The 27,271-nt window shown below is 42.1% G+C and overlaps 2 protein-coding genes across 5 annotated transcripts in view; one reads left to right on the top strand and one right to left on the bottom strand.

The window, feature by feature from the left end:
• The window catches only part of LOC128657883 (gastrula zinc finger protein XlCGF26.1-like), a 51,400-nt gene extending 36,822 nt beyond the window's left edge, over nucleotides 1-14,578 (bottom strand). The window contains exons 1-3 of the mRNA XM_053712311.1: nucleotides 14,552-14,578; nucleotides 13,341-13,442; nucleotides 7,327-7,431 (exon numbers count right to left, since the gene is read on the bottom strand). Of these exons, the coding sequence (XP_053568286.1) occupies nucleotides 7,327-7,431; nucleotides 13,341-13,406 (171 nt within the window). The 5' untranslated portion in view covers nucleotides 13,407-13,442; nucleotides 14,552-14,578. The remainder of the gene's footprint in view (nucleotides 1-7,326; nucleotides 7,432-13,340; nucleotides 13,443-14,551) is intronic.
• A 31-nt stretch (nucleotides 14,579-14,609) lies between these two features.
• LOC128655610 (gastrula zinc finger protein XlCGF66.1-like) lies at nucleotides 14,610-26,616 on the top strand. 4 transcript variants are annotated; one of them, XM_053709199.1, is made up of 6 exons: nucleotides 14,610-14,665; nucleotides 20,200-20,305; nucleotides 23,075-23,134; nucleotides 23,494-23,641; nucleotides 24,482-24,577; nucleotides 26,441-26,616. In XM_053709199.1, the coding sequence occupies exons 2-6, from the start codon at nucleotides 20,228-20,230 to the stop codon at nucleotides 26,476-26,478; spliced, it is 420 nt and encodes a 139-aa protein (XP_053565174.1). In that variant the 5' UTR covers nucleotides 14,610-14,665; nucleotides 20,200-20,227; the 3' UTR covers nucleotides 26,479-26,616. The 4 variants fall into 4 exon arrangements, with proteins under 4 accessions (XP_053565174.1, XP_053565177.1, XP_053565173.1 ...); XM_053709202.1 differs by having other exon boundaries at nucleotides 14,635-14,682; nucleotides 24,491-24,577; XM_053709198.1 differs by having other exon boundaries at nucleotides 14,635-14,682.
• The last annotated feature ends 655 nt before the right edge of the window (nucleotides 26,617-27,271 follow it).

The following is a 27,271-nucleotide window of genomic DNA, read 5'->3' as shown; positions in this document are numbered from 1 at the left end:
CCCTGTCCACCCCAATAATGAGATGTAAAAAATAATAAGATAAAACCAATGAACAACAAACACTCCTTACGGCGTACAGAAGTCTTAGGGTAAAAGCCTCCCTGTATTCCTGGCCGATAACTGGATACTCGGCTTCAGGTGACAAAGGCAAACCCCCCAAGACTTCTATTCGTACGTAAACAAGTAAGGGTGAGAAATATAGAACAAAGTGAGTTCTTGTGAACCTCACAAAAGCGTTTTGGCCGTAGAGCTGGCCTTTTTCAATGTGTGTCGGTTCGTATTGTCAAGCCGAATGTCAGAGACGGCATCTTTAAAAACCTTTCCCTATCCGTAACATGGCCAATCAGTTGCATGTATCAGTCACACCCCTTTCACTGACCTATCCCAATCGGCGGTACAATGTAACATCCCCCTGTGACGTGGTTGTGTGCCATTTGATGGATTATTCATTGCGTAATATATTCACGCCTACTGTTGTAATGCCTCCTGTCAGACATGTAGTGTTATTCAGGCACAGTGCTAGATAGAATATATACATTGCCGCACTACGTAGTTATGTATAATTCCCGTCAAGCCGGGTCTAAAGTTCACATGATACTATATATGCCCCAGGGATCGCGTAGAGAATCTGATTTATATCATAAATCATTTAAAAAAAAAAAAAAAAAATCACTGGGGTCATCATTGGTTACGGGTTGTCACTATTGTTAACCTAATGCAGCGTGGACAATGGTTGCTTAAATATATAATGCGGCAATATTCTAGGTCCTCTGCGCTATGCTAGAGAAAAGAGTCTGCTATCAGTATGCCAAGTCCAACAGATAAATACCATCGTAATCGCTTTCAAGGGGTCATTATAATTGTAAAACCGCATATTGAGTAATCATAGCCTAGGTACGTGTTGGGATATCAGAAGAATATAGCCTTGTCTTTTTGCCTCCTCCAAATACATGGAAGTGGGCCATAAGACGACATTGCCCCCTTTATGGACAGCACAGAGACAGTAAAAGTCCCATATTAGCTGATCCCATTTTTCTGGACTTGTATTAGTTTACTTCAGTGCTCACGGCTAAGCACTAGGGATCAGCTATATAAAGTGTATTAGGAGCGGTCTAAAACAAAATAGCAAAGATGGACAGCAGCCAGCAAGAACAATTTTTTGCTCTAATGCCTATGGCAGCAAGGAATACCAACACTATTGACTGTGACATGATTTTCTCCAATGATAAAGGGATATTAACACTCAGTAGTCTATTTGATGTTATGGAAAGATTACTTTTGAAAGAAACAAGATTGCAATGGGACCTATGGACTCTTGATAGATATATGAGGCTAAAAATGATACCAAGGGGTCTCAGAATTTTCAAGTTTCCTACTTTTGAAGTGGACATTAATGATTGTGAATTTATTGAATCTTGGAATGAAGTGCTCTCAGAGTGCTCATCTAGGCTAATGTTGATGTTATTTGAATATAAACAAAAACAACTAATAGATATTAGGAAACAAATTGATGATACACAGTTTGAAATGAACAAGAGAAGGGAAGATACAGATTTTCAGAAATTTGACAGTATTTTGAGGAACACTGTAGCAGATAACAAAAAGTTAGTTATGGAGAACAAACACACTAAGTACTTGAGGGATAAATCAGACTATGAGAACAAAACAGTATATATTTGGAATAGAAAACAGCGTATTCAAAATAGACATGGCAATTCAAACAGGCAAAGAAAGAACAAAAAGAAAGGGAAAAAAGGCAAAAATGGTTCAAAGGCAGTTTCCTTTTCAGATAGTGCCTCAGAAGGTGAGAGAGGGTACTCTACAGATGATAAATCATCAGAAAACGATGAAGCACCAGTTGCATACACAGGTATCCTAAAGAACACCACAGAAACAATAGGAGATATTACAGCACCTATAATAGGAGTAAAGGAACAGAAAAAAACAAAACCAAAACAGGGAGAGACCAGATATGCACCCACAAATAGGGAAACACAAGGGTCTGAAGCCATAGAAATTGAGCAGGTTTTTCCTTTGGACACGGCAGTGAAGACAGTTCCCAACACAAAAACAGCACAAGAAAGGTACAAACTGAGAGTGCAAAAAACACATACCAAGTACAAATAGGTAATGTGATTAATCTATCTAAAAAACATCTCACTGAGGCACAATATAATGTTTTGCAATATGGGTTATCATTCTCTCCAACCACAGATTTCAGTGTTTTCCAGACCATCATTGATGTAAATAAACTGGTCAGAAATTTAACTTTAAAAAAACACTTTGATGGCAGGGAAGACACTGACATCTCTGGTCATACATATAACGATATGGAAATTGAACATATGAAATTAACTTTTCAAGAGACTTGTGATGAGGTGACTTTACAGAGTCTACAATTTGATACGAGGAACAAATGTGGTCACATAAATAAAGGGCGTGGTTACAAACCTAAGTCTGTATTTTATCCCATACAGAGCAGGGGGAACATCATTGAGACCTTCTTTAATAGGGTCGAGAGTGATCTTATTGCTCTTAAAGATAATATCATTCCCACTAGACATAATCTGAAAGCAGAAGAAAGAACAGCATTGAAACAACTACAAGATGACACAGAACTTGTCATCAAGGGTGCAGACAAGGGGGGGACAGTAGTAGTCTTAGACAGGGAGGTTTATGTCACGGAAGCATTGAGACAATTATGCAATGAGAGAAACTATGCCACATTGCCAAGGGACCCTACTGAAACTTACAAGAGAGAATTGCGTGACCTTTTGGACGATGGGATGGAACAGGGGTGCATTGACAAAAAAACTATGGAATTTCTTTTGGTGGATAATCCAAGAATACCCCTGTTCCATCACTTGCCCAAGGTCCATAAGTCACTCAATAAAATACAAGGTCGTCCCATAGTAAGTGGCATAGGGTCTCTCTTAGAACATCTCTCCCAGTGGTTAGATACCATATTTCAGCCTTTTGTCAAATCACTTCCATCATACATCAAGGACACCAAGCATGTCCTTGGTATGATGGAAATGCAGAAGTGGGATCAGGACTACCATTGGATAACAGTTGACGCTGTGTCCCTATACTCCTCGATCCCTCATGAGGAAGGCCTACGGGCTATTAAATTCTTTCTTAGGAATTATTCGGAATATTCGAGAGAATTTCAGGATTTTGTTCTGAGGGTAACCAGGTATCTTTTGACCCGTAACTTCTTCCAGTTTCAAGATGTTTTCTATCTCCAGAGATGTGGAACAGCAATGGGGGCCAAGTTTGCCCCCTCCTACGCCAACCTATTTTTAGGTTGGTGGGAGTTCTTCCACATCTTTGGGGATAGAAACATCTATAAGGATCGAATCGTCATGTATGGAAGATACATTGACGATCTCCTTTTCATCTGGAAGGGTGATCCCAGAGACATCATAAGTTTTGTGGAAGGCTTAAACGACAATGATGTGGGCTTGAGCTTCACCCATGAACACAATTCTACTTCTATTAATTATCTTGATTTAGTATTGACAGGCACAGAGGACAGCCGGGTCAGTACTAAAGTATACAGAAAGCCCATTAGTGGCAACAAATTGTTACATGGTAGAAGTTGCCATCCCAGGCATACGGCAGCAGCTGTAGCGAAGGGCGAATTTATTCGCCTTAAAAGGAATTGCTCTAAAGATGGAGATTACCATCAGGAGGCAGCTGCCCTAGAACAGAGACTTAAAGAGAGAGGCTATCCATGCAAAACTGTTAGAAAAGCCAGAATGCAGGTAGAACCTTTGACCAGAGAAAACTTCCTCAGAGGAAGAAAAAAACAGAAAGAGGACTTTAAAGGTGTGACATTTGTCACCAGTTACAGTGCTCAGTTCCCTGAAATTGCTAATATAATACGCAAACATTTTCCCATTTTGGCCGCCGACGAAAAATTGATCGGAGTGGTTAAGAAAGGAATTAGGTGTAGTTCAAGGAAATGTCCCACTTTGGGGTCGCTACTATCACCCACAGAATTAAAATCACAAACTAAAACCCAGAACACTTGGATGACAAGCAGAGGCATGTATAACTGCGGTCACAAGAAATGTAAACCATGCGAATATTTGGAGAAAACCAAAACTTTTAAGTCTCATGTGACAGGGGAGGTGTTTCAAATTAAGACTTGTATGAATTGCACCACTACGAGTGTGATATACATGCTGACATGCCAAGTGTGTAGAGTACAATACATAGGTCTCACCTCTAGGGACATTAAAACTCGGATACGTGAACATATATCTACCCTTACGAGAGGCAAATCACAAACACCCCTAGTAAGACACTTCACAGAAAATCACAGAGGTAATATTGACACACTAAAATGGTGTGCAATTGAGGAAGTGAAGGTTCCCAAAAGGGGAGGAGATCTTGACAAACTCCTAGCTAAAAGGGAAATGTTCTGGATTCTAAGACTCAGAACTAGAGTGCCAGAGGGTCTCAATTCCAGATACAACATAATAAACTACTGGGAGTGAGATAACCCATTGGTAGACTGTGTAGGAAGGCACATATATGTGCAGTAGGACATGCAATAATGCATGTCTGAGAAGTGCATGATATCAATTTCCAAAGAATAAAATTCCCCAAAATCTTTGTAATCTAAATGTGTCCGGTCACTTTGTAATTGTCCCACAACAATCGCCATTGTAATTAACTTCATAAGATAGATATATATGGCAAATTGCTAGTAAGGGTGGATATATTTGTAAATTTATTAATTGTTGTAACTACAAAAAATAACAACAATATCATCAGGGGCAGGGTTAGTCCAACAGTTATAAATGCAAATTTATAAATATAAAATTTAATTTCACATACATACAAGTGTTATTTATAGGAAAACATATAAATTGTGAAAAATTATCCTGTTGACAAAAGCCCTCTCTCTTCTTTTATTCTTATTGTTAATAAGACACATCACATCACTATGCACTTACAAGTAAATAGGGAACAAACAAAGGGTTAAGTAGGTGTTGCATGTATTCCCCATATGCACATTATTAGAGGAAGGAGTGAGCGCATTTTTCAACCTATCAGCAGTATTTTAAGTGTTTTTAAGGACATGTAGGATAGACACACACCAGGCTATGATTACGGCAATCTGCCGAAACGCGTAAGCCCGTGTGCTGCGCTCTCTCCCCATATTCATGGCAGTTGTCATTGTTCTTTGCTAACAGCATTTTAAGCATTTCGAATAAAGATTATATATTTTTTATATGGAGTGTGGTAATGTACCTTTTTTTCTGAATTGCCCCCTTTATCACTCAATTTAATTTCAGTATCAGACCATTGACTAAGTTCTTTAAGTGCTAGTTTTTCTTCAGCAGTTAGATTGTGAGTTTCTAATTCTCTATGTTCTGGCATGCTGAGAATGTCTTTGCATACTAGGTCAAGGAAAGTGGCTGTATTGTGTGATATGTTACTAGGTAATGACAGTTGTGATATAAGTAAGGTACTAGAACAATAATACCAACTAATAATAACTATATCCCTAGAAATGGTGTGCACCCAGAATGGAGTTATACCTTGTATTGATTTTATCCTGAAGGAAATATTTCCAGTATATTATAAAATTGACAAACCTCTTGCATTAAAAATCTGTAGGGTTACCCCTTTATGTATACACGTTATTTTAGCCATTCCACTTAGGCTATATTCTTAATAATACACACTGCTATTTTTAATATGTGACAATTGTGTATGAATATTAGAATATGTATATACATCTTGTAATAATCTGTAAGTGCACATCAGAATTAATATTGTACTCTCCTTCTGATATCCCAACACGTACCTAGGCTATGATTACTCAATATGCGGTTTTACAATTATAATGACCCCTTAAAAGCGATTACGATGGTATTTATCTGTTGGACTTGGCATACTGATAGCAGACTCTTTTCTCTAGCATAGCGCAGAGGACCTAGAATATTGCCGCATTATATATTTAAGCAACCATTGTTCACGCTGCATTATGTTAACAATAGTGACAACCCGTAACCAATGATGACCCTAGTGATTTTTTTTTATTTTTTTTTAAATGATTTATGATATAAATCAGATTCTCTACGCGATCCCTGGGGCATATATAGTATCATGTGAACTTTAGACCCGGTTTGACGGGAATTATACATGATAACTACGTAGTGCGGCAATGTATATATTCTATCTAGCACTGTGCCTGAATAACACTACATGTCTGACAGGAGGCATTACAACAGTAGGCGTGAATATATTACGCAATGAATAATCCATCAAATGGCACACAACCACGTCACAGGGGGATGTTACATTGTACCGCCGATTGGGATAGGTCAGTGAAAGGGGTGTGACTGATACATGCAACTAATTGGCCATGTTACGGATAGGGAAAGGTTTTTAAAGACGCCGTCTCTGACATTCGGCTTGACAATACGAACCGACACACATTGAAAAAGGCCAGCTCTACGGCCGAAACGCATTTGTGAGGTTCACAAGAACTCACTTTGTTCTATATTTCTCACCCTTACTTGTTTACGTACGAATAGAAGTCTTGGGGGGTTTGCCTCTGTCACCTGAAGCCGAGTATCCAGTTATCGGCCAGGAATACAGGGAGGCTTTTACCCTAAGTCTTCTGTACGCCGTAAGGAGTGTTTGTTATTCATTTGTTTTATCTTATTATTTTTTACATCTCATTATTGGGGTGGACAGGGTGATATTTATCACTTTTAATGAATCTCAATAAAATTAAATTGTTTTAATACCCAAACTTGACATATTACACTAACTGTTTTAATACAGTAGGTTACTCTCATAGGAGTTTTGAGTGCTAATACCCCCTCTTTTTTCCAATCCTCTCCCTCTCCCTCTTATTTAACTAGTATGTTTAGGGGTAGCACCGAGGTTAATACCTTTTAGACTCCAAGTTTTTATTAACACTGTGCCAATTAATGCTATTCATCCCCTGCACAATATCACTTGTCAAAAATACAGCAATGTCACTGATCTGTGAATGTGCACAGCTTCTGTCATAGAGTTCAGAATCACAAGTTACTAAATGGCGGCACCCAGTGTGAAGATGTAAAGCTTCAATATCTGGCACGTATAAGGGGTTAAAATAAGAAAATGGCTTTAAAAAGAGAGCTGCAGGCACAGAAGGAAAAAACAAAAGCCTGGCAAGTAGTAACCATGATACTGTAGTTATACCCAGCAGTTTAAGTCCCTTTAATGCATGTAAATAAACACGTGCAAATACACAAATACAGCCGGTCACAGGGGCACACAGCTATTATTATGACATATTCCATCAGCTCTCACCTCCCCTGTCAGCAGGTACATGATCTGCAGGGTGTGGGTCAGTATCCTCTCTGTTGTCGTCTTGTCCCCGGTCATGTGATTCGCTGTCAGTGAGTTAGGCACACGCTGCAAGAGTGAAACATAAAAACATCACTGACCCCTCTCACATCACCTGCGCGTATCCTGTTATCATATTCTCCATCTCATCATGGTCACACGACAAGCACCTTCTGTAGTCAATCTGAGCACTTGTATAAAACTTAGTGAGTTCCAGCGTTTTACCTGCTGGAGTGTATTCAATTGTTAACAAATATATAATTTACCTTTATTTTGGCATTTAAAATAACTGATTTTACCCATGGTATTCCTACCTATACTAAAAGTGTTTATACTTAAGTATATGATATATAAAAGTTGTGTAAACAAAGCAAGTAGAAGAAATTACACTCCCTGTTTGTTTGTGTGTAAGAGAGATAAGCAATAAAATGTATGGTATACAAACCTAGATAATATAAACAAGCACAGAAAGTGTGTGTACAGAAAGTGATAAACTAAGAAGATCTGATCCCCCTGCAAGCTCAACTAATTTTAATGGGTTGTGGTTTCAAAGAACAAAAACAGCTGTTTAATTTACAAAAATATATCTAAATAAGTAATGTCTCATGTATTTTATACTCTGCAGCCAATATAACATTAGACACACATTAAAGGAAAACTATTTTACAGTACACTGTGCCTTTAACCCCTTAGTGACCACAGCACTTTTCCATTTTCTGTCCGTTTGGGATCAAGGCTATTTTTACATTTCTGCAGTGTTTGTGTTTAGCTGTAATTTTCCTCTTACTCATTTACTGTACCCACACATATTATATTTTGTTGTTCTCGCCATTAAATCGACTTTCTATTTTCATCATATCCTATAATTTACTATAAAAAAAAATATATATATATATTATATATATATAAAATATAAGGAAAAAATGGAAAAAAAACACACTTTTTTAACTTTGACCCCCAAAATCGGTTACACATCTACAACCACCAAAAAACACCCATGCTAAATAGTTTCTAAATTTTGTCCTGAGTTTAGAAATACCCAATGTTTACATGGTTTTTTTTTGCAAGTTATAGGGCAATAAATAGAAGTAGCACTTTGCTATTTCCAATTTTTTTTTTTCCAAAATTAGCGATAGTTACATTGGAACACTGATATTGTTCAGGAATCCCTGAATATCCCTTTACATGTATATATATTTTTTTAGAAGACATCCCAAAGTATTGATCTACGCCCATTGTGGTATATTTCATGCCACCATGTCACCGCCAAATGCGATCAAATAATACATTTTTTTCACTTTTTCACAAACTTTAGTTTCAGGTTTCTCACTGAAATTATTTACAAACAGCTTGTGCAATTATGGCACAAATAGTTGTAAAAGCTTCTCTGTGATCCCCTTTGTTCAGAAATAGCAGACATATATGGCTTTGGCGTTGCTTTTTGGTAATTAGAAGGCCGCTAAATGCCGCTGCGCACCACACGTGTATTATGCCCAGCAGTGAAGGGGTTAATTAAGACGCTTGTAGGGTTAATTTTAGCTTTAGTGTAATGTAGTAGACAACCCAAAGTATGGATCTAGGCCCATTTTGGTATATTTCACGCCACCATTTCACAGCCAAATGTGATAAAATAAAAAAATTGTTCACTTTTTCACAAACTTTAGGTTTCTCACTGAAATTATTTACAAACAGCTTGTGCAATTATGGCAAAAATAGTTGTAAAAGCTTCTCTGGGATCCCCTTTGTTCAGAAATAGCAGACATATATGGTTTTGGCGTTGCTCTTTGGTAATTAGAAGGCCGCTAAATGCTGTTGCGCACCACACATGTATTATGCCCAGCAGTGAAGGGGTTAATTAGGTAGCTTGTAGGGAGCTTGCAGGGTTAATTTTAGCTTTAGTGCAGAGATCAGCCTCCCGCCTGACACATCACACCCCCAGATCCCTCCCAAACAGCTCTCTTCCCTCCCCCACCCCACAATTGTCCCTGCCATCTTAAGTACTGCCAGTACTAAAATAAAAGTTTTGGTTTTTTTTTTGTTTCGTTTTTTAAAAACCTTATTCTGCTATGTAGGATCCCCCCTTAGCCCCTAACCTCTCTGATCCCCCCCAAACAGCTCTCTAACCCCAACCTCTGCTTTATTGTGGCCATTGTTTGCAATCAAATGTTTTTTTTTTTTTTTAAAAAACTATTTTCTGTAGGGTAGCTGCCCCCCCTCAACACCCAACCCCCAACCCCCCTCCCTCTCCCAGATCGATTAATTTTTTTTATTCCCACCCTCTCTTCCCACCGAATCCCACCATGTCCCTGCACGCAATCCCGCCCCCCTCCTACACCGATGGCCGACCACCCGCCTCCCTGGATAAGCTCCCACCCACCAACGAACACGGCCATCGATGGCTGATGCAGAGAGAGCCACAGAGCGGCTCTCTCTGCATCAGACTGCTCAAAACTGTTATTGCAGGATGCTTCAATATTGAGGCATCACTGCAGTAACAGTACCGCTTTCAAAGACCAACGACATACGGGGTACGTCCTTGGTCGTTACCTGCATTTTTTGCAGGACGTTCCCCATACGTCGTTGGTCATTAAGGGGTTAAAGTGATAGAAATGTCAAAATTGAAAAGAGCATTAGTGCATATAAATTTAAAGTAGAAGAAGTGTTTTTGCAATATATTTCCATTAGCAAAAATACTTCTAGTAAAAGCTATTACTATTTCAGCTGCATAGGGACATATGCTGTATGTGGCTTGAGCATCAGGATTTAAACACCATGCCTGCTCAGACAGCTGACAGTGGAGTGTATTGCATCAGTGAACATTTAGTTGGTGCCATATAAGCTGCTGTTGACTTTCTGAGAACAAGTGGTGTTTGAACACTGGTGTGTGTATAGGACAATCACAGGATACGTACGTATGCAGCTAAAAAAACAGTAATAACTTTTACTAGAAGCATTTTTGCTAATTGAAGTGTATTGCAAAATGTTTTCAATTCAAAATTAAAATGCATAAATGCACACATCAATTTTGACTTTTCTATCCCTTTAATGTGATTTTTATACACAATATATCAGCAATTAAATATGGCACTGCACAAGGTCTGCACACACATTTTTATAACAATTTAAACTGTAATTTTGATAGCAATATTTGCAGTACACAACCCTTGAGGAGATTCTTAAATATATATTTTTGCTGTAGCTAATTAGGGAAATATAAACGAGCCCCTGTACTGATCAAGCAAACACTGTGTAACATGTTGTAGGATCAAACTGGATCCTGCAGGACACATTCCAATATGTTTGAGTGCAGTAAAAAAACACAATATGCAGAGATATATTACAGAAAAACCAGGCAAAATAAACTATAAAATTACCACTAGGTATAATGAAAAATATTTTTAGGGAATTTAGTTTTATGTTTAATGTCCCTTTGATTGTTGATATCATAAATTGATTAAATGTGTTGGGAACAAAAGGAAATAATACAAAATGATGAAGGCAACAGGATTACTGGGGGGGGGGTTATTGTCATGTGATGAAATGCACCAAGTGATACAGAAATAACAAGAAATATAAAATGTCATCTATACATGAACCAGAACATATGGAATTAAGTTTTCAGGCACAGGATGTAAGCAGACTAACGAGCTAGCGGGAATTATCAATATATGACATATGTACACATGCTTATGGCCAGTCTATACAATAGCGCTTCCTCTTCTGCACAAATTACTTCTTGTTTATACCATACTAGTCCTAAAGCCCGTTCACACGGGCCATTTTTTGCAGTACAGCGTCCCACCCCTTGCGCTCTCTCCCTCCCCCTCTCTTTTGCTCTCTCTCCCTCCCCCTCTCTTTTGCTTTCTCTCCCTCCCCCTCTCTTTTGCTCTCTCTCCCCCCCTCTCTTTTGCGCTCTCCCCCCCCTCTCTTTTGCGCTCTCCCCCCCTCTCTTTTGCGCTCTATCTCTCTCCCCCCCTCTCTTTTGCACTCTCTCTCCCTCTCTTTTGCGCTCTCTCCCCCTCTCTTTTGCGCTCTCTCTCTCTCCCCCCTCTTTTGTGCTCTCTCCCCCTCTCTTTTGCGCTCTCTCTCTCCCCACTCTCTTTCGCTCTCTTTCCCCCTCTTTTTTGCTCTCTCTCCCCTCTCTTTTGCTCTCTCCCCCTCTCTATTGCTCTCTCTCTCCCCCCCTCTCTCTCCCCCCTCTCTCTCCTCCTCTCTCTCTCTCCCTCCTCTCTCTCTCTCCCTCCTCTTTTGCTCTCTTTCCCCCTCTATTTTGCTCTCTCTCCCCCCCCTCTTGCTCTTTCCCCTCTCTTATCCTATCTTTAGCTCTTTCACATCTCTTTTGTTTTCTCCCCCTCTTGCTATCTCTCCCCCCTCTCTATCTCTCTCCCCTCTATCTCGCCGTGCACGACCGTGCCAGGCCCCGCCCCTTCACACCCAGCTCCACCCCTTTCACGCCCAGTCACGCCCCCATACACGCCCGGCCATGCCCACTTCTGCCCCCACCTCAGATCAGGTAGGGACTCTAAGGCCAGGTGTTTTTGTCATTGTGCTGTCTCTACTGCGCATGACAGCTTCGGACAAACACACTTGGCCTTTTAAAGTATAGGATGATCTATTAGAATGTTTGTAATAAAAGCATCAGTTAATGCACTTCATTTGGCTACTTTTTCTTTTCCTTAGTATATTGTATATCATATACCTCAATCTTTCAAAAACTGTGCTAAAATAATGTAAAATAATACAGTAAACTGCTTTAGCAATCCATACAATTTGTGTGATCATTAACAAATGTCATATTTATTCAGATGGGTATAATTTTTGATAGCAGGAAAATAGTTTGGACGGAGATGTAGGAACGTTTGCAAGCCCATAAATGCCACACCCACTGTGGTACTTTGCATTACCAAAAGCCTCAGTCGTCACTGAATCATCTCCTGCCCAGTGCCTATGGGTGTTTTTTTATGTTTATTTGAAACAGCTGAATCTCCTATCCTGTCTGGCGGTCATTTTAATTCCTCAGACTGGGCTAGTCAAAATGATATTTCCTGTGTCTTAATGTCTGTCATCAAATTTTGCTCTTATGTTGCGTAAGGCTGGCCGTGATATTAATTTATCAGGAGGTGTAAAGTAAAGTGGGCTTTGTCGTCTTTTAACTAAGCCCCTTTGGAATGCATGTCTGCTGCATCATGAGCCTCACAAAACTGATTTAGCATGAAGATTACATTAACTCCTCTGTCTAGTCGATTTTAAAATGATCCTTTTGTCAGTGAGCACTTGTGACTGCATATATCTGTCAGATCCCTCTATCTCGCTGTGCGCGACCGTGCCAGGCCCCGCCCATTCACGCACGGTTCTGCCCCTTTCACGCCCAGTCACGCCCCCGTGCACACCTGGCCACGCCCACGTCTACCCTTTGGAATGCATATCTGCTGTAAGAATCCAACTGCTCACAAATGCAAATGGTCTTTTTTTTTTCATGAGCCTCACAAAACTGATTTAGCATGAAGATTACATTAATTCCTCTGTCTAGTCGATTTTAAAATGATCCTTTTGTCAGTGAGCACTTGTGACTGCATATATCTGTCAGATCCCTCTATCTCACACGGCTCCGCCCCTTTCACGTCCATTCACGCCGCCGTGCACGCCCGGCCACGCCCACTTCTGCCCGCACTGCAGATCAGGTAGGGACTATAAGGCCAGGTGTGTTTGTCCTCGTGCTGTCTCTACTGCGCATGACAGCTTCGGACAAACACACTTGGCCTTTTATAGTATAGGATAACTACCAGTTTATTATTTATTAGCCTAAGCATGACATCACTTCATAAGCTGCCTATTGCTGGTCAGTGTATAGGGCTGATGGAACAAATAACAAAAGACTGCTGGGAAATAACAGTCTCCACAAGTGAATTTCTAGAACAGAATTTTCTCAGAACAACTCTACACAGTCACTGCAGGAGGTTACTGTTATGTTTTCTCACCTTTCCCGTCAGCAGGTAGAGAATCTCCAGAATGTGATTCAGGATCTGCTCAGGCAGCTTCTTCATCTTGTTTATGTCAGTGATATTGTGTTACACCGAGACCTGCAGCAGAGATTAGAGATATGAGAATAATGGCCAAACAAACCTACCTCTACACATATATGAACACAAACTCCACCCCTAAAATCTATCTGTATACATGTATACCCCACACGTGCATACCCAAACCCACATATACCCATATTACTTATACCAAAACTCATCACACATCTATATATACATAATACACATACAGAATACAACACACACACAATTTATAATAAAGGCTTTTTTGGTTTAACCCTGGTAAGAGAGTGGAGAGGGGCAGAGAGGGTGAGCAGGGGTTGTTTATTAGAGGGGGGGGGGTTTGAGAAGGTCAAACAAAGAAATACATAAGTACAAGTACCTTATATAATGCTAGTTGATCGATAGATACACAGACTCAATTCTATCCCCAGTATACAGATATATATTATAGAGAGGTTCCCTCTGCATCACGCGCACACAAACACAGCCCCTCCCCAGTAACTTATATACAGGTATATACTATTATAGAGTGGGGTTCCCTCTACCAATACCTTATATACAGATATATAATATTATAAATAGAGATTATGTCTCACACACACAGACCGTTCCTGTACCTTATAGATATATATTATAGTCCGTTCCTTCTGTTATAGTCAGTTCCTTCTGTCTCATATACACACAGACCTTCCCCCAGTACATAAACAGAAATAACATATAATAAGGATTTTCCCTCTGCCTCACAAGAGAACCCTGACCAGTACCTTAAACAGATGAGGTTAACTCTGCCTCACAATAACACCCTGCCCAGTAACTTAGATACATATGTAAGGGAGTTTCCCTCTACCTCACAATAGCAACCTGTCCTACCTTATATACAGATGTATAATGTTATACAGAAGTTCCCTCTACCTCAGACACACAGACACCCTTCTCTGTACAGTAAATATAGATTTAAATTATAGAGAGATTATCGCTATTATATCATTTATACTACAGCCCACTGTCCAGTATGTTATATACATATATAACAGCATAGAGATGCTATTTCTGCCTCACACGCACTAATTCAGTGCAATAAATACAGATATAAAGCACTTAATTAAACAAAGCTACTACTGCGTTTTCTTTTCTTGTAATACTACCGTAGTAGCAGCTAGATCCCACTCAGCTGTAGGCCCGGTCACGTGACTGCCGTGACATCATTGATACCTTAGCTGAAAGGGACCGCGTTAATAAATCAGCGTTATACTGTCTCCGTGAGTTCAGCTGTGCTGTGAGTTATCAGCTGTGTGTAACACAGGATGCAGCGTGAGAGCTAACAGAGGCCCCCCTATTGTCTGATGTGTGAGTCAGGATTGGGGTTGTATGATGAATAGAGGATTGAGGCCTTTGAAGGAGGCTGTGTGATGGAGAGGAGAGCTGAGAGGTTAAAGAGGTGTTGAGAGGGCAAGGAGGTGCTGAGAGTGAGGGGAAGAGGTGTTGAGAGGGGGAGGAGGGGCTGTGTGAGGGAGAGGGGAGAGCTTAGAGGGTAAAGGGGGGCTAAGAGTGAAGGAGAGAGGTGTTGTGTGAGGTAGAGGAGGGCTAAAAGGGTAAGGGGAGCTGAGAGTGTAGGAGAGAGGTGTTGAGAGGGGTGGAGGAGTATGCTGTGTGAGGGAGAGCTGAGAGGGTAAGGGGGAGATAAGAGTGAAGGACAGAGGTGAGGAATGGCTTGGGCTGTGTGTGGAGCTGAGAGTGAAGGAGCGAGGTGTTGAGGGTGTGTGTGAGGGAGAGGAGGGCTGACTGAGAGGTTAGGAGGGAGCTGAGAGTGAGGGATAGAGCTGTTGAGAGGGGGAAGAGGGGCTGTGTGAGGGAGAGGAGGGCTTAGAGGTTAAGGGGGAGCTGAGAGTGAAGGAGAGAGGTGTTGAGAGGGTGAGGAGGGGCTGTGTGAGGGAGAGGAAGGTAAGGGGGAGCTGAGAGTGAAGGAAAGAGGCGTTAAGAGGTTGAGGATGGGGCTGTGTAAGGGAAAGGATGGGTAAGGGGGAGCTGAGAGTGAGGGAAAGAGGTGTTGAGAGGGTGAGGAGGGGCTGTGTGAGGGAGAGGAGAGCTGAGAGGTTAAGAGGGAACTGAGAGTGAAGGAGAGAGGTGTTGAGAGGGCGAGGAGGCGCTGTGGGAGGGTAAGGAGGTGCTGAGAGGGGGAGGGGAGAGCTTAGAGGGTAAGGGGGAGCTAAGAGTGAAGGAGACATGTTGTGTGAGGAAGGGGAGATGAGAGTGTAGGAGAGAGGTGTTGAGAGGGGGAGGAGTATGCTGTGTGAGGGAGAGGAGAGCTGAGAGGGTAAGGGGGAGCTAAGAGTGAATGAGAGAGGTGAGGAGGGGGCTGTGTGAGGGAGAGGAAGGTAAGGGGGAGCTGAGAGTGAAGGAGAGAGGTGTTATGTGAGGTAGAGGAGGGGTAAGGGGGAGCTGAGAGTAAATGAGAGGTGTTGAGGGGGTGAGGAGGGGCTGTGTGAGGGAGAGGAGGGCTAAAGGGGTAAGGGGGAGCTGAGAGTGAGGGATAGAGGTGTTGAGAGGGGGAGGAGGGGTTGTGTGAGGGAGAGGGGAGAGCTGAGAGTTTAAGGGGGCGCTAAGAGTGAAGGAGAGAGGTGTTGAGAGGGTGAGGGGGGCTGTGGGAGGGTAAGTAGGTGCTGAGGGGGAGGAGAGGCTGTGTGAGGGAGAGGAGAGCTGAGAGGTTAAGAGGGAACTGAGAGGGCGAGGAGGGGCTGTGAGAGGGCAAGGAGGTGCTGAGAGTGAGGGGAAGAGGTGTTGAGAGAGGGAGGAGTGGCTGTGTGAGGGAGAGGGGAGAGCTTAGAGGGTAAGGGGGAGCTAAGAGTGAAGGAGAGATGTGTTGTGTGAGGTAGAGGAGGGCTAAAAGGGTAATGGGAGCTGATAGTGATGGATAGAGGTGTTGAGAGGGGGAGGAGGGGCTGTGTGAGGGAGAGGAGAGCTAAAGGGGTAAGGGGGAGCTGAGAGTGAGGGATAGAGATGTTGAGAGGGGGAGGAGGGGGCTGTGTGAGGGAGAGGAGGGTAAGGGGAGCTGAGAGTGAAGGAGAGAGGTGTTGAGAGGGTGAGGAGGGGCTGTGTGAGGGAGAGGAGAGCTAAAGGGGTAAGGGGGAGCTGAGAGTGAGGGATAGAGATGTTGAGAGGGGGAGGAGGGGGCTGTGTGAGGGAGAGGAGAGCTGAGAGGTTAAGAGGGATCTCAGAGCGAGGGATAGAGGTGTTGAGAGGGTGAGGAGGGGCTGTGTGAGGGAGAGAAGCGTAAGGGGGAGCTGAGAGTGAAGGAGAGAGGTGTTGAGAGGGTGAGGAGGGGCTGTGTGAGGGAGAGGAAAGCTGAGAGGTTAAGGGGGAGCTGAGAGTGAAGGAGAGGTGTTGAGGGGGTGAGGAGGGGCTGTGTAAGGGAAAGGATGGGTAAGGGGGAGCTGAGAGTGAAGGAGAGAGGTGTTGAGAGGGTGAGGAGGGGCTGTGTGAGGGAGAAGAGAGCTGAGAGTTTAAGAGGGAACTGAGAGTGAAGGATAGAGGTGTTGAGAGGGCGAGGAGGCGCTGTGGGAGGGTAAGGAGGTGCTGAGAGTGAGGGGAAGTGGTGTTGAGAGGGGGAGGAGAGGCTGTGTGAGGGAGAGTGGAGAGCTTAGAGGGTAAGGGGAGCTAAGAGTGAAGGAGGGAGGTGTGTGAGGTAGAGGAGGGCTAAAAGGGTAAGGGGAGCTGAGAGTGTAGGAGAGAGGTGTTGAGAGGGAGAGGAGAGCTGAGAGGGTAAGGGGGAGCTGAGAGTTAGGGATAGAGGTGTTGAGAGGGGGAGGAGGGGCTGTGTGAGGGAGAGGAGAGGTGAGAGGTTAAGGGGGAGCTAAGAGTGAAGGAGAGAGGTGTTGAGAGGCTGAGGAGGGGGTTGTGTGAGGGAGAGGAAGGTAAGGGGGAGCTGATAGTGAAGGAGCGAGGTGTTGAGGAGGGGGCAATGTGAGAGGGAAAGGAGGGCTAAAGGGATAAGGGGGAGCTGATGGTCGAGAGAGGTGTTGAGGGGGTGAGGAGGGGCTGTGTGAGGGAGAGGAGGGCTGAGAGGTTAAGAGAGAGCTGAGAGTGAGGGATAGAGGTGTTGAGAGGGTGAGGAGGGGTTGTGTGAGGGAGAGCAGGGCTAAAGGGGTAAGGGGGAGCTGAGAGTTAGGAATAGAGGTATTGAGAGGGGGAGGAGGGGCTGTGTGAGGGAGAGGAGAGTTGAGAGGTTAAGGGGGAGCTAAGAGTGAAGGAGAGAGAGGTGTTGAGAGGGTGAGGAGGGGGCTGTGTGAGGGAGAGGAAGGTAAAGGGGAGCTGATAGTGAAGGAGCGAGGTGTTGAGGAGGGGGCAATGTGAGAGGGAAAGGAGGGCTAAAGGGGTAAGGGGGAGCTGAGAGTGAGGCGGGGCTGTGTGAGGATGAGGAGAGCTAAAGGAGTAAGGAGGAGCTGAGAGTAAAGGAGATAGGTGTTGAGAGGGTGAGGAGGGGGCTGTGTGAGGGAAAGTAGGGCTGAGAGGGTAAGGGGGAGCTGAGAGTAAGGGAAAGAGAGGCTGAGGAGGCGCTGTGTGAATATGAGGAGGGCTAAAGGGGTAAGGAGGAGCTTAGACTGAAGGAGAGAGGTGTTGAGAGGGGACCCTGTGAGGGAGAGGAGAGCTGAGAGGGTAAGGGGAAGTTGAGAGTGATGAGGGCTAAAGGTGTAAGGAGGAGCTGAGAGTGGAGAAGAGAGATGTTAGGAGGGGACTGTGTGAGAAAGAAAAGGGCTGAGAGGAGGAGACTGTGTAAGGGAGAGGGGAATTTAGAAAGTGAGGAGGGTCTGGGAGAGGGGGGCTGAAAGGGGGCCATGTGTAAGGTAGACTGGTACTAAGAAGATGATGAGAGAGTTGTGTGCGAGTGAGGGAAGATGAGAGGGTAAATAGGGGGCTTAGATGTTAAGAAGGGAGCTGTGTTAAAGGGACACTGAACCCAATTTTTTTCTTTCGTGATTCAGACAGAGCATGTCATTTTAAGCAACTTTCTAATTTACTCCTTTTAGCAATTTTTCTTTGTTCTCTTACTATCTTTATTTGAAAAAGAAGGCACCTGAGCTATTTTTTTTTATTCAGAACCCTGGACAGCACTTGTTTATTGGTGGGTGAATTTATCCACTAATCAGCAAGAACAACCCAGGTTGTTCACCAAAAATGGTCCGGCATCTAAACTTACATTCTTGCATTTCAAATAAAGATTCCAAGAGAATGAAGAAAATTTGATAATAGGAGTAAATTAGAAAGTTGCTTAAAATTGCTCTATCTGAATAACAAAAGAAAAAATGTGGGTTCAGTATCCCTTTAAGGGGGAAGCTGAGAGTGTAAGAAGAGACTGTTTGTTAGTGGGTGAGGGGGGTGAATGAGGGAAAGGAGGCTGAGAGGGTGAGAAAGGGCTGTGTGTGAGGGAGAGAGGTGGTGAGGAGGGGGCTGTTTGAGGGTAAGGATGGGGACTGATAGGATGAGAAAGGGCTGTGTGTGAAGAAGAGGGGACTGAAATTGTGAGAAGAAAGCTTAGGCTATGAGAGGGAGGCTGAGAGGGTGTATGATGGAGAGGGGCCTGAGAGGGTGAGAATGGTCTGTGTGTGTTTGAGAGAGTGAGGATGAGCAAGGAAGAGGGTTGCTAACAGAGTAAAGAGGGGGCTGTGTGAGGGAGAGTGGTGGAAAAGTGTGAGAAGGGTACTGTATGTGATGGAGAGAGGTTTTGAGAGGGAGAGGAGGGGGCTGTATTAAGGGAGAAGGGAGCTGAAAGGTTAAGGTAGCTGGGTGAGGAGGGGGATTTGTAAGGGAGAAAGGAGCTGAACTGTTAAGTAGGGAACTGGATGAGGAGGGGGCTGTGTGAGGGAAAGGGAGGCTAAGAGGATTAGAAGTGGGGGCTGTGGGTGAGGGAGAGAGATTCTGAGAAGGGGGACTGAGTGAGGGAGGGGAGGTAAAAGGGAGGGTACTGGAATACAATTATTTTTAGGGTAATTAAGCGGGTTCTAGGGGGCTAATTTATAGCATGTCCCTGCCTTAGTTAAAGTTCTACTTATATAAAAGATAGCAATACAGGTAGTGGTTTCCTACAGATTGTATGAGGCAGCACGCTTATGTTTAGTTTGCTGTGCAGTTTGTGACGTATGTGAAATTGCTGTGCCCTACAGTTGTCTCCTCAAGCAGGAAGGTTGAAGGGATGGACTGGTGATCCAGCACTGCCTGTCACATGTGGCTAATTAGTAAGGGTCGGATACTGAAACGCAAATAAAGTAAAAGCATCAGAGGGAGGAGCTTAAGTCCAGCAGCTGAAGGCAGAGCTCTCACTCTTGTTGCTAAATTCAGTGTTGGAAGTGCCTCTGCAGGTCACTGCCAGCACGTGCACTGCTGAAGCACCCTGTGACTCTGTAATTGAATGGCTGACCTGATGCTGATGTAACTTTCGCACCTCTCCTGGCCAAAGTGTACAGGGAATTTCACTCAGCACTGGGGCACATTTTATTAGCGCCACTGGTGTGCTGCAGTGGGAGATAACCTCTGCTGTACACATTCACCTTCTCATGATTTTTGCTGGCTCATTAAATACGTCACCTACATAACATTTTATAAACTTGCTGTATAAAGATTGTCACATTGTATGTGTTATCTGCTCTACATGCATCTGGTCACATGTATAGTATTATATTGTACATAAGGGACATAACAGTTTATATCACATCATCATAGCTTTACCATAATATAACTACAGGAAGAGCTCTGACTCTTTCCCATCTCTCATTTGTTGCTTCTTCCTTCCTTCTCGCAGGTGTCACATTTCTAGCATCTGAGTCAAGATGAACAATTACAGAAAGCAGATGGCAGAGCAGTTTCTGAGTCAGGCCCTGGGCATCATCTGCCTGCTGACCGGAGAGGTGAGTGCTGCTTCTGATCACCAGGCCTATATTATTAATGCTTACATCAGCTTGGCCACCTGCATACCCCCCAGCACTAAGGGTCCCCTTCACAACCCTACCTCATCCCCACCTCTCCTGGGACCCCTGCACCAACTCTCCACTGTAAAGTTTCTATTACCAGCCATTTCTCCTGCACAACTATCCACTACACCTCTCCAGGACTCAGGGGTCCCTGCAAAACCCTCCATCAAAAAACCTCCCTCAGCACCCAGGGTCTTCTGCACAACTATCCACTGTAAAACCTCTCCAATCACCCAGTGGTTTCTGCACAACAATCAATGAAACAACTTCCCTTAGCACCCAGGGACCCCTACACAACTATCCACTGTAAAACATCCCTTAACACCCAGGGTCCCCTGCACAACCCTTCACTGCAAAACCACCTCCAGCACCCAGGGGCCCGTGTACAATCCTTCACTGTAAAACTAAACAGCCCTAGTACTCCTGCATGACCCTACCATCATTAACAAAAATTCAAGGGTCCCACTGCATAATACCCAAAACAAAACAAAAAATATATAAAGAACATTAGTTCCCAAGTGCTACCTTGCAGGACTACAGCAACCAAGGAACCTCCTGTCACAGTGCTTTTTTGGTGAGTCGCTACTGCGCAACTGGCAACTGAAAATTAGGGCCTGACACCCTGATTTGGAGCTCCCGAGATCCCCAAGGGTGCCCGCCACTTCCTGCTGCCGACTACCACTAGACACACCTAAAAATTTTCCCCAGTGTGGCTGGATCATTTTGAGGCAACGGTTTTTGTAAAATGCTCACTCTTCAGGGGTGGGTATAATCTACAATTACTGGCGTGGCTAAGAGTGAAGACAACATGTTAATAAATGTTACGGAGTGAAGGAGAAGCCAGTGCTTTGGTGGCATGGAGTGCAGTGGGCATGTCAAGTTTGAGACTGGGGAGTGTGTAGTATGCACTGCATTTTTCATATGGCAAATAAAAACTAGACCTGCACCTCCCCAAATTAATGATGGAACAGCTGTGCTTATAATAGGAGGAGGAATGCCATCTTAGTAAAAAGCTGATCCTGGGCTAATGTAGGTAGGGGGATTGTCTGCCTACATCTGTGTTGCTCCCTTCCTGCACCATTTGCTGGGTCTCTGAGGCGCTGGTGTTGCTGTTTTTCCTTATTTACAGTGTACAAGAAGACAAGTTAATGTGCTGCTGACTGCTGGTGGTTTTATTTTAGATAAAAATCGCAAAGAGAGAGAACAGCACTTCATGAGATAGAACAGAAGCTGGAATAACTTCCATGCATGTTTATTTTTATTGTAACTCCTCAGGGTGCACGTTCATTTTGCACACTATGCCCCTTCACAGAGAAAAAATATCCTGAAGCACATGATCAGTCTGACCCTGCCCAATGACAGTCCAGCGCTGACATACCAGGCAATTCTTCTCTGAACAAGGGAAGCAACAACCCCAGACGATCGTTTCGGCCTCCTATGGGCCTCGTCAGTGAGGTGCAGTTGTATCTCTCTAAGGGCAAGTGTGCAAGGAGTCCACGTCTGGTTTCCCCATCACTCTTAGGGTGACCCAAGAGCAATTTGCATAAAAATCGAAAGAGAGAGAACAGCACTCCATGAGATAGAACAGAAGCTGCAATAACTTCCATGCATGTTCATTTTTATTGTAACTCCTCAGGGTGCACATTCTTTTTGCACACTATGCCCCTTCACAGAGAAAAAATATCCTGAAGCATATCAGTCTGACCCTACCCAATGACAGTCCAGCGCCGAAATACCAGGCAATTCTTCTCTGAACAAGGGAAGCAACAACCCCAGACAATGGTTTTATTTTAGAGTTGCAGTCATGGGTATTGTTTATCTGTGAAGTTTTTCATGTCCCTGAAGTGTCAGTCTGCCTAGGAACCTGGTACTCTGCTGTACTCCTGGTTTCTATGTGCTTCTTACTGTTACAGCATAAGGGGCCAGGAACTGCACCTCCCTTCGTTGTCTGCTGTAGTTGTTTCTTGTATTGCTGTGTCCAGTGTCAGAGTACACAGAGACCCTTAGATAAAGCTGCAACTCCTGTCTTCCCAACCAGCGTTACATTCACTTCCTCTCCCTTTGTACCAGATGTTTCTCCTCAGCTACGTTTTAAAACCTGACCAGAGAGGACTGCAAGTATATAGATGTACAGTACACTGTGCTAACTGCTCTGCTGTCTAGCTCTGCTTCATTCTAAAAGTGTAACGTTGGTGATATGTAATATATGGCTCTTAAAGATTGTCATTTATTTTGCAGAAATGAGTCTCAAGCTGCCTTGATTTTTATTATTGATTTATAATGCTCTAGCTGGATTTTGTTTTAATCTTTAATTGCAAATTAACATGCAGCTATCTTGATTTGCACAGTATTCTGAAAATGGAGTTATGATTATTAGTATTATAACTGTATTTTATTGTAATATTGAATATCCTAACTTTTGAACATATTTGTTGAGCATGGTCCTATCAACCAAAGACTCAACTCTATTGTCCCAAATTAGACCTCACCCACAGGCTCTTTATTCTTGACTGAAGCTCATGTGCTCCGTCTTCAGCATCCTCAAAACACAGAACTCACTCAAAGTAATTCAGTCAGTTATGTTACTTTGTAGTGATCAGGACTGTGAAGAAAGCCCCTTAATTTAAAGAGAATTAGAAGTTAACAAGAACTGGAGAAATGTTAGTCCAGGGAAACAAATGATTTTCTCTTATATACATTTTATAGGAATATGTAATTATGAAAAAGAGGCCCTCCCAAAGCAGCGTTCACCGGCAGAGCAGAGAGGTGAGAACTTCTGAGGAATGTGACATTATATCAGTCATGTTATAGTGACACCCATTACTGACCTATTTGTCCCTGTGTGTGTTAGCCTAACTTCTCTCTGTGTATCTGCATGTTCTCAGTATCTTTATCCCCCAACAGCAGCATTCACCAGCTGAGAGGAGCATGAGCACTGCTGGGGAATGTGACATTATACACAGTGACTCCCTTTACTGACCCATCTGACCCTGTGTGCATTTACCTATTTTACCTTCTGTTTGTGTCTCTGTATGTTCTCATTAACCTTATCCTGGCTCTGTCAGTAAAAGTGTGTGACAGAACCAGTCCATGTGTCAGCGCTGAATGAGTTGTGTGTGTTTTAGGTGCCTATAAAGTGTGATGATGTTGCTGTGTATTTCTCTATGGAGGAGTGGGAGTATATAGAGGGACACAAGGAGCTTTACAAGGACGTCCTGATGGAGACTCACCAAGCACTAAGGACTATGGAGAGCCCAGGGAATGAGAGCTCAGGTAATGCTGTGTAGCTAGTAATAAATATTTCACGCAGGAAATGCACATACACTACAGTGACTGACAGAAAGTAAATCCACAGTGAAACTATCAGATGTGATCTAATGAGCTATCTGATTATAAACACAAATAACACATTTAAAGGGTCAAGAGAGATTAATGTTTGTTAGGCATTATCTTAAAAGGGAGTGTCAGTTAGCACTTAGTAGTATTCTACACCTTCACCTGGAACTGAATGGGTTACCTGACAAGAGATCTCGGGAACAGAAATCAGACATTCAGCCAGGAAAAGTCTAATCACTGTTCTGTTTATTAAAAAGCGCACCATACTTTGATAGAAAATGGTTACAGTATATGGGGTTAAACAATGACGTATCATAAATCACACCATGTTACACAGCGTGAGTTAGAACAAAGGGGCGCAGTAAAATATAAGACAAAGAATCATACCAAGAAACTAACAATTTTAGATAACAGTGTATCCGGGCGCATCGCTAAGGACATTACCAGGCCATTGTTGAGGTACAAGTATTTCTAACATCAGCATATTTTCTTCACAGCATAATAAACTACATTATAATGAAATATAATAAACGCATCTTAAAATGGTGGTTACACAAAATGGCATCAGTAATGCTAAATATATTCTAACAATGTTAAATCAGTTATATATTCATTTATATATGTTAATATTAATTTATAGATGTAAATATTTGATATGCAAAAAGTAACAGATGCTTTGTTTTTGTTAATTGAATACATATTAAGATGCCTTTTTAGGTGCAACAAAAATGGTTTCATATCCATTTAACAAAATAAACTGATTCTATTCTTTATTAGAACTAACAGGTCACAGTGATGAAAATCTATACACAGGAGCTGCAGAACTGGTACAGAATATTCATCCAGTGGAGACCCCATCAGACGTCTCTGCGGGTAACAGATCTATGATACAAGCTGCTGTTAATGTTTTCTTCATCATTTATTTTAACCCCTTATGGACCAGACCATTTTTCAATTTCTTACCCTTAAGGACCAGGGCTATTTTTACATTTCTGCTGTGTTTCTTACTCATTTACTGTACCCACACATATTATATACCGTTTTTCTCGCCATTAAATGGACTTTCTAAAGATACCATTATTTTCATCATATCTTATAATTTACTATAAATAAATTATAAAATATGATGAAAAAATGGAAAAAAAAACACTTTTTCTAACTTTGACCCCCAAAATCTGTTACACATCTACATCCACCAAAAAACATCCATGGTAAATAGTTTCTAAATTTTGTCCTGAGTTTAGAAATATTCAATGTTTACATGTTCTTTGCTTTTTTTGCAAGTTATAGGGCAATAAGTACAAGTAGCACTTGACTATTTCCAAACCATTTTTTTTTCTCAAAATTAGCGATAGTTACATTGTAACATTGATATCTGTCAGGAATCCCTGAATATCCCGTGATATATATATATATTTGGCCAGATGCGGTGACTAACCTTTCCAGTTGTGATTTTATCTTAGCTGTGAGCTAGCTGGTGAGTGCTGGGTGTTTCTATGTGTTATATATATATATATATATAATAATAATAATAATATATATATATATATATATATATATATATATATATATATATATATATATATAATATTTTAGTAGACAACCTAAACTATTGATCTAGGCCCATTTTGGTAAATTTCATGCCACCATTGTTGGGTGTTGTTTTCAGAGGGGGAGAGTGTCAGTCAGGGCTTGGCCTGGAACACACCGTATCAGCTGGAAATGAAGGGGTTATTTGATAGGATATCCCAGAGAACAGAAATCAGACCACACAGCAATGAGTCTAAAAACTATTCTGTTTATCGAAAGATGAAAAGCACATCTTATACGCGACAGTTACAGCATATAGGGTTAACATGATGACACGTTATGACCGCGTCATTTTACACAGTGTTTGTCAGGAAAAAAGTAAGCCCGTTATTATAATTAGGTAAAGCAGAGTTGTGAAAAACAGTGTTTCGTATAACTATAATAAAAGGTACATCTGGGCCCAAAGCAATGCCATGTGATCATCTTATAGAGATAACAGCTTCCTGGTGCATCGCCAGGAACATTTGCAAGGCCAACCTAGCTCTACAGAAATACATAACATCTATATCTTTTCCCACTACATAATAACTGCTATAATGAAATGTGTCTTAGACAAGATGGATGCCTAAGACAAAATGGCAACTAAGAACAAAATGGCATCGGTAAAGCTAACAATTCCTAACATACCACCCTTTTATTCTAACAGAATAACATAAAAACAAAAAAGCACAGAAAATTAGTAAATCCTTAAACAACAATATAAGCCTAATACTTCGGTAACATGAATCTATGTGAGAATAATGTAGAGAAATGTATTCACATGTAGTGCTATGATTTTATAGGGCACAATTTATCACTGCACATAGGTGCGGCCTCTCCAATACTCTCCGTCCACCTCCCAACATCCTCAAACTACTGGTCTATACGCACAAAGACACAACCAGCCCCCTATCTACCCCCAACCAACACTGCATCTTATTTCTCCACCTGCATTGCTAGCACCCCCCAATATTTCCAACAGTTTCTTGCTCTGTACATTCTCCACAGTGAAGCATGACATGGGAACAGCACAAGTGTCTCTAGGTGGCCTCTGATCACTTTAAGAACAGTCTTTGTCCTCTTGGAGCGCTCCACCTTCCTCAGACACTCTGCTTCAATACCATAGTCCATTTGCAATAGGGGTGCTTATCCAGTGTTTTTCTGCAGGTAGATACTGGAAGTCCGATGGTTTGTTCATGGGGTAGACAAGGAAAGCCAGTGGATCCCCATGGCAAGCAGACACTCGAGTCAGAAGGAGTCTAAGAGGGAAACAAAACAGCACAAGATGAGCACACACCCCGATACAGTCACAATTATGTCCAAATAAAACTTCTTTCACCTTTTTTGTAAGCATCACCATTCCTTTAGCTTAACTTATCCTATGTCATTTAAAACCAGAAAAACATTGTGGATATATAATACAAACTAAATACATTGAAACTTTTACAGAGAATAACTCACAGCTTCTCTATACAATTTAAATTATACTTCATGAATACTGAGCAAGTGAAAACTGCTAGACGTCATCAAGAGGCTGAATGGCTATGCTAAGTAACTTATGCTAAGGCCTGCCCTGCAACAAAAATGAAAAATAAAACAGTAAATAAAAATATTTTCTTTAAAATGAATTTATTCACACTTTCTCTTGGAACTACTAAAAATAAAAGAACCTAGTGTTGCTTTATTCTGCAAAGCTACTATCTGTAATGTTTATAATTTTCAAACTATGATCTTAATAGTCAGCAGTCTCATCTGATATAAACACTACTAGTTTACTAATTATTTTATGCAACTTAAATTCTCCCTCACTCCTGTATGAGGAAATAATACGATCATAACATTATTTAAAACTACAAAATCTTTTAAAAGTAAACACATCTTTATGGTAAGATAATTCCTTTCATTGACAAACATCTGGAATTACAAAATTAAAATTGCAGATACCATACCAATTAATAAAAGAGAAAAATATATTTGCTTTCATAACACAGCTCCAAT

Source organism: Bombina bombina, chromosome 4 (genome assembly GCF_027579735.1).
Source record: "Bombina bombina isolate aBomBom1 chromosome 4, aBomBom1.pri, whole genome shotgun sequence".
In the NCBI taxonomy this organism is placed as follows: domain Eukaryota; kingdom Metazoa; phylum Chordata; class Amphibia; order Anura; family Bombinatoridae; genus Bombina; species Bombina bombina.
Note: the sequence above shows the minus strand (reverse complement) of the source record. Positions and strands in the feature narration are given on the sequence as shown.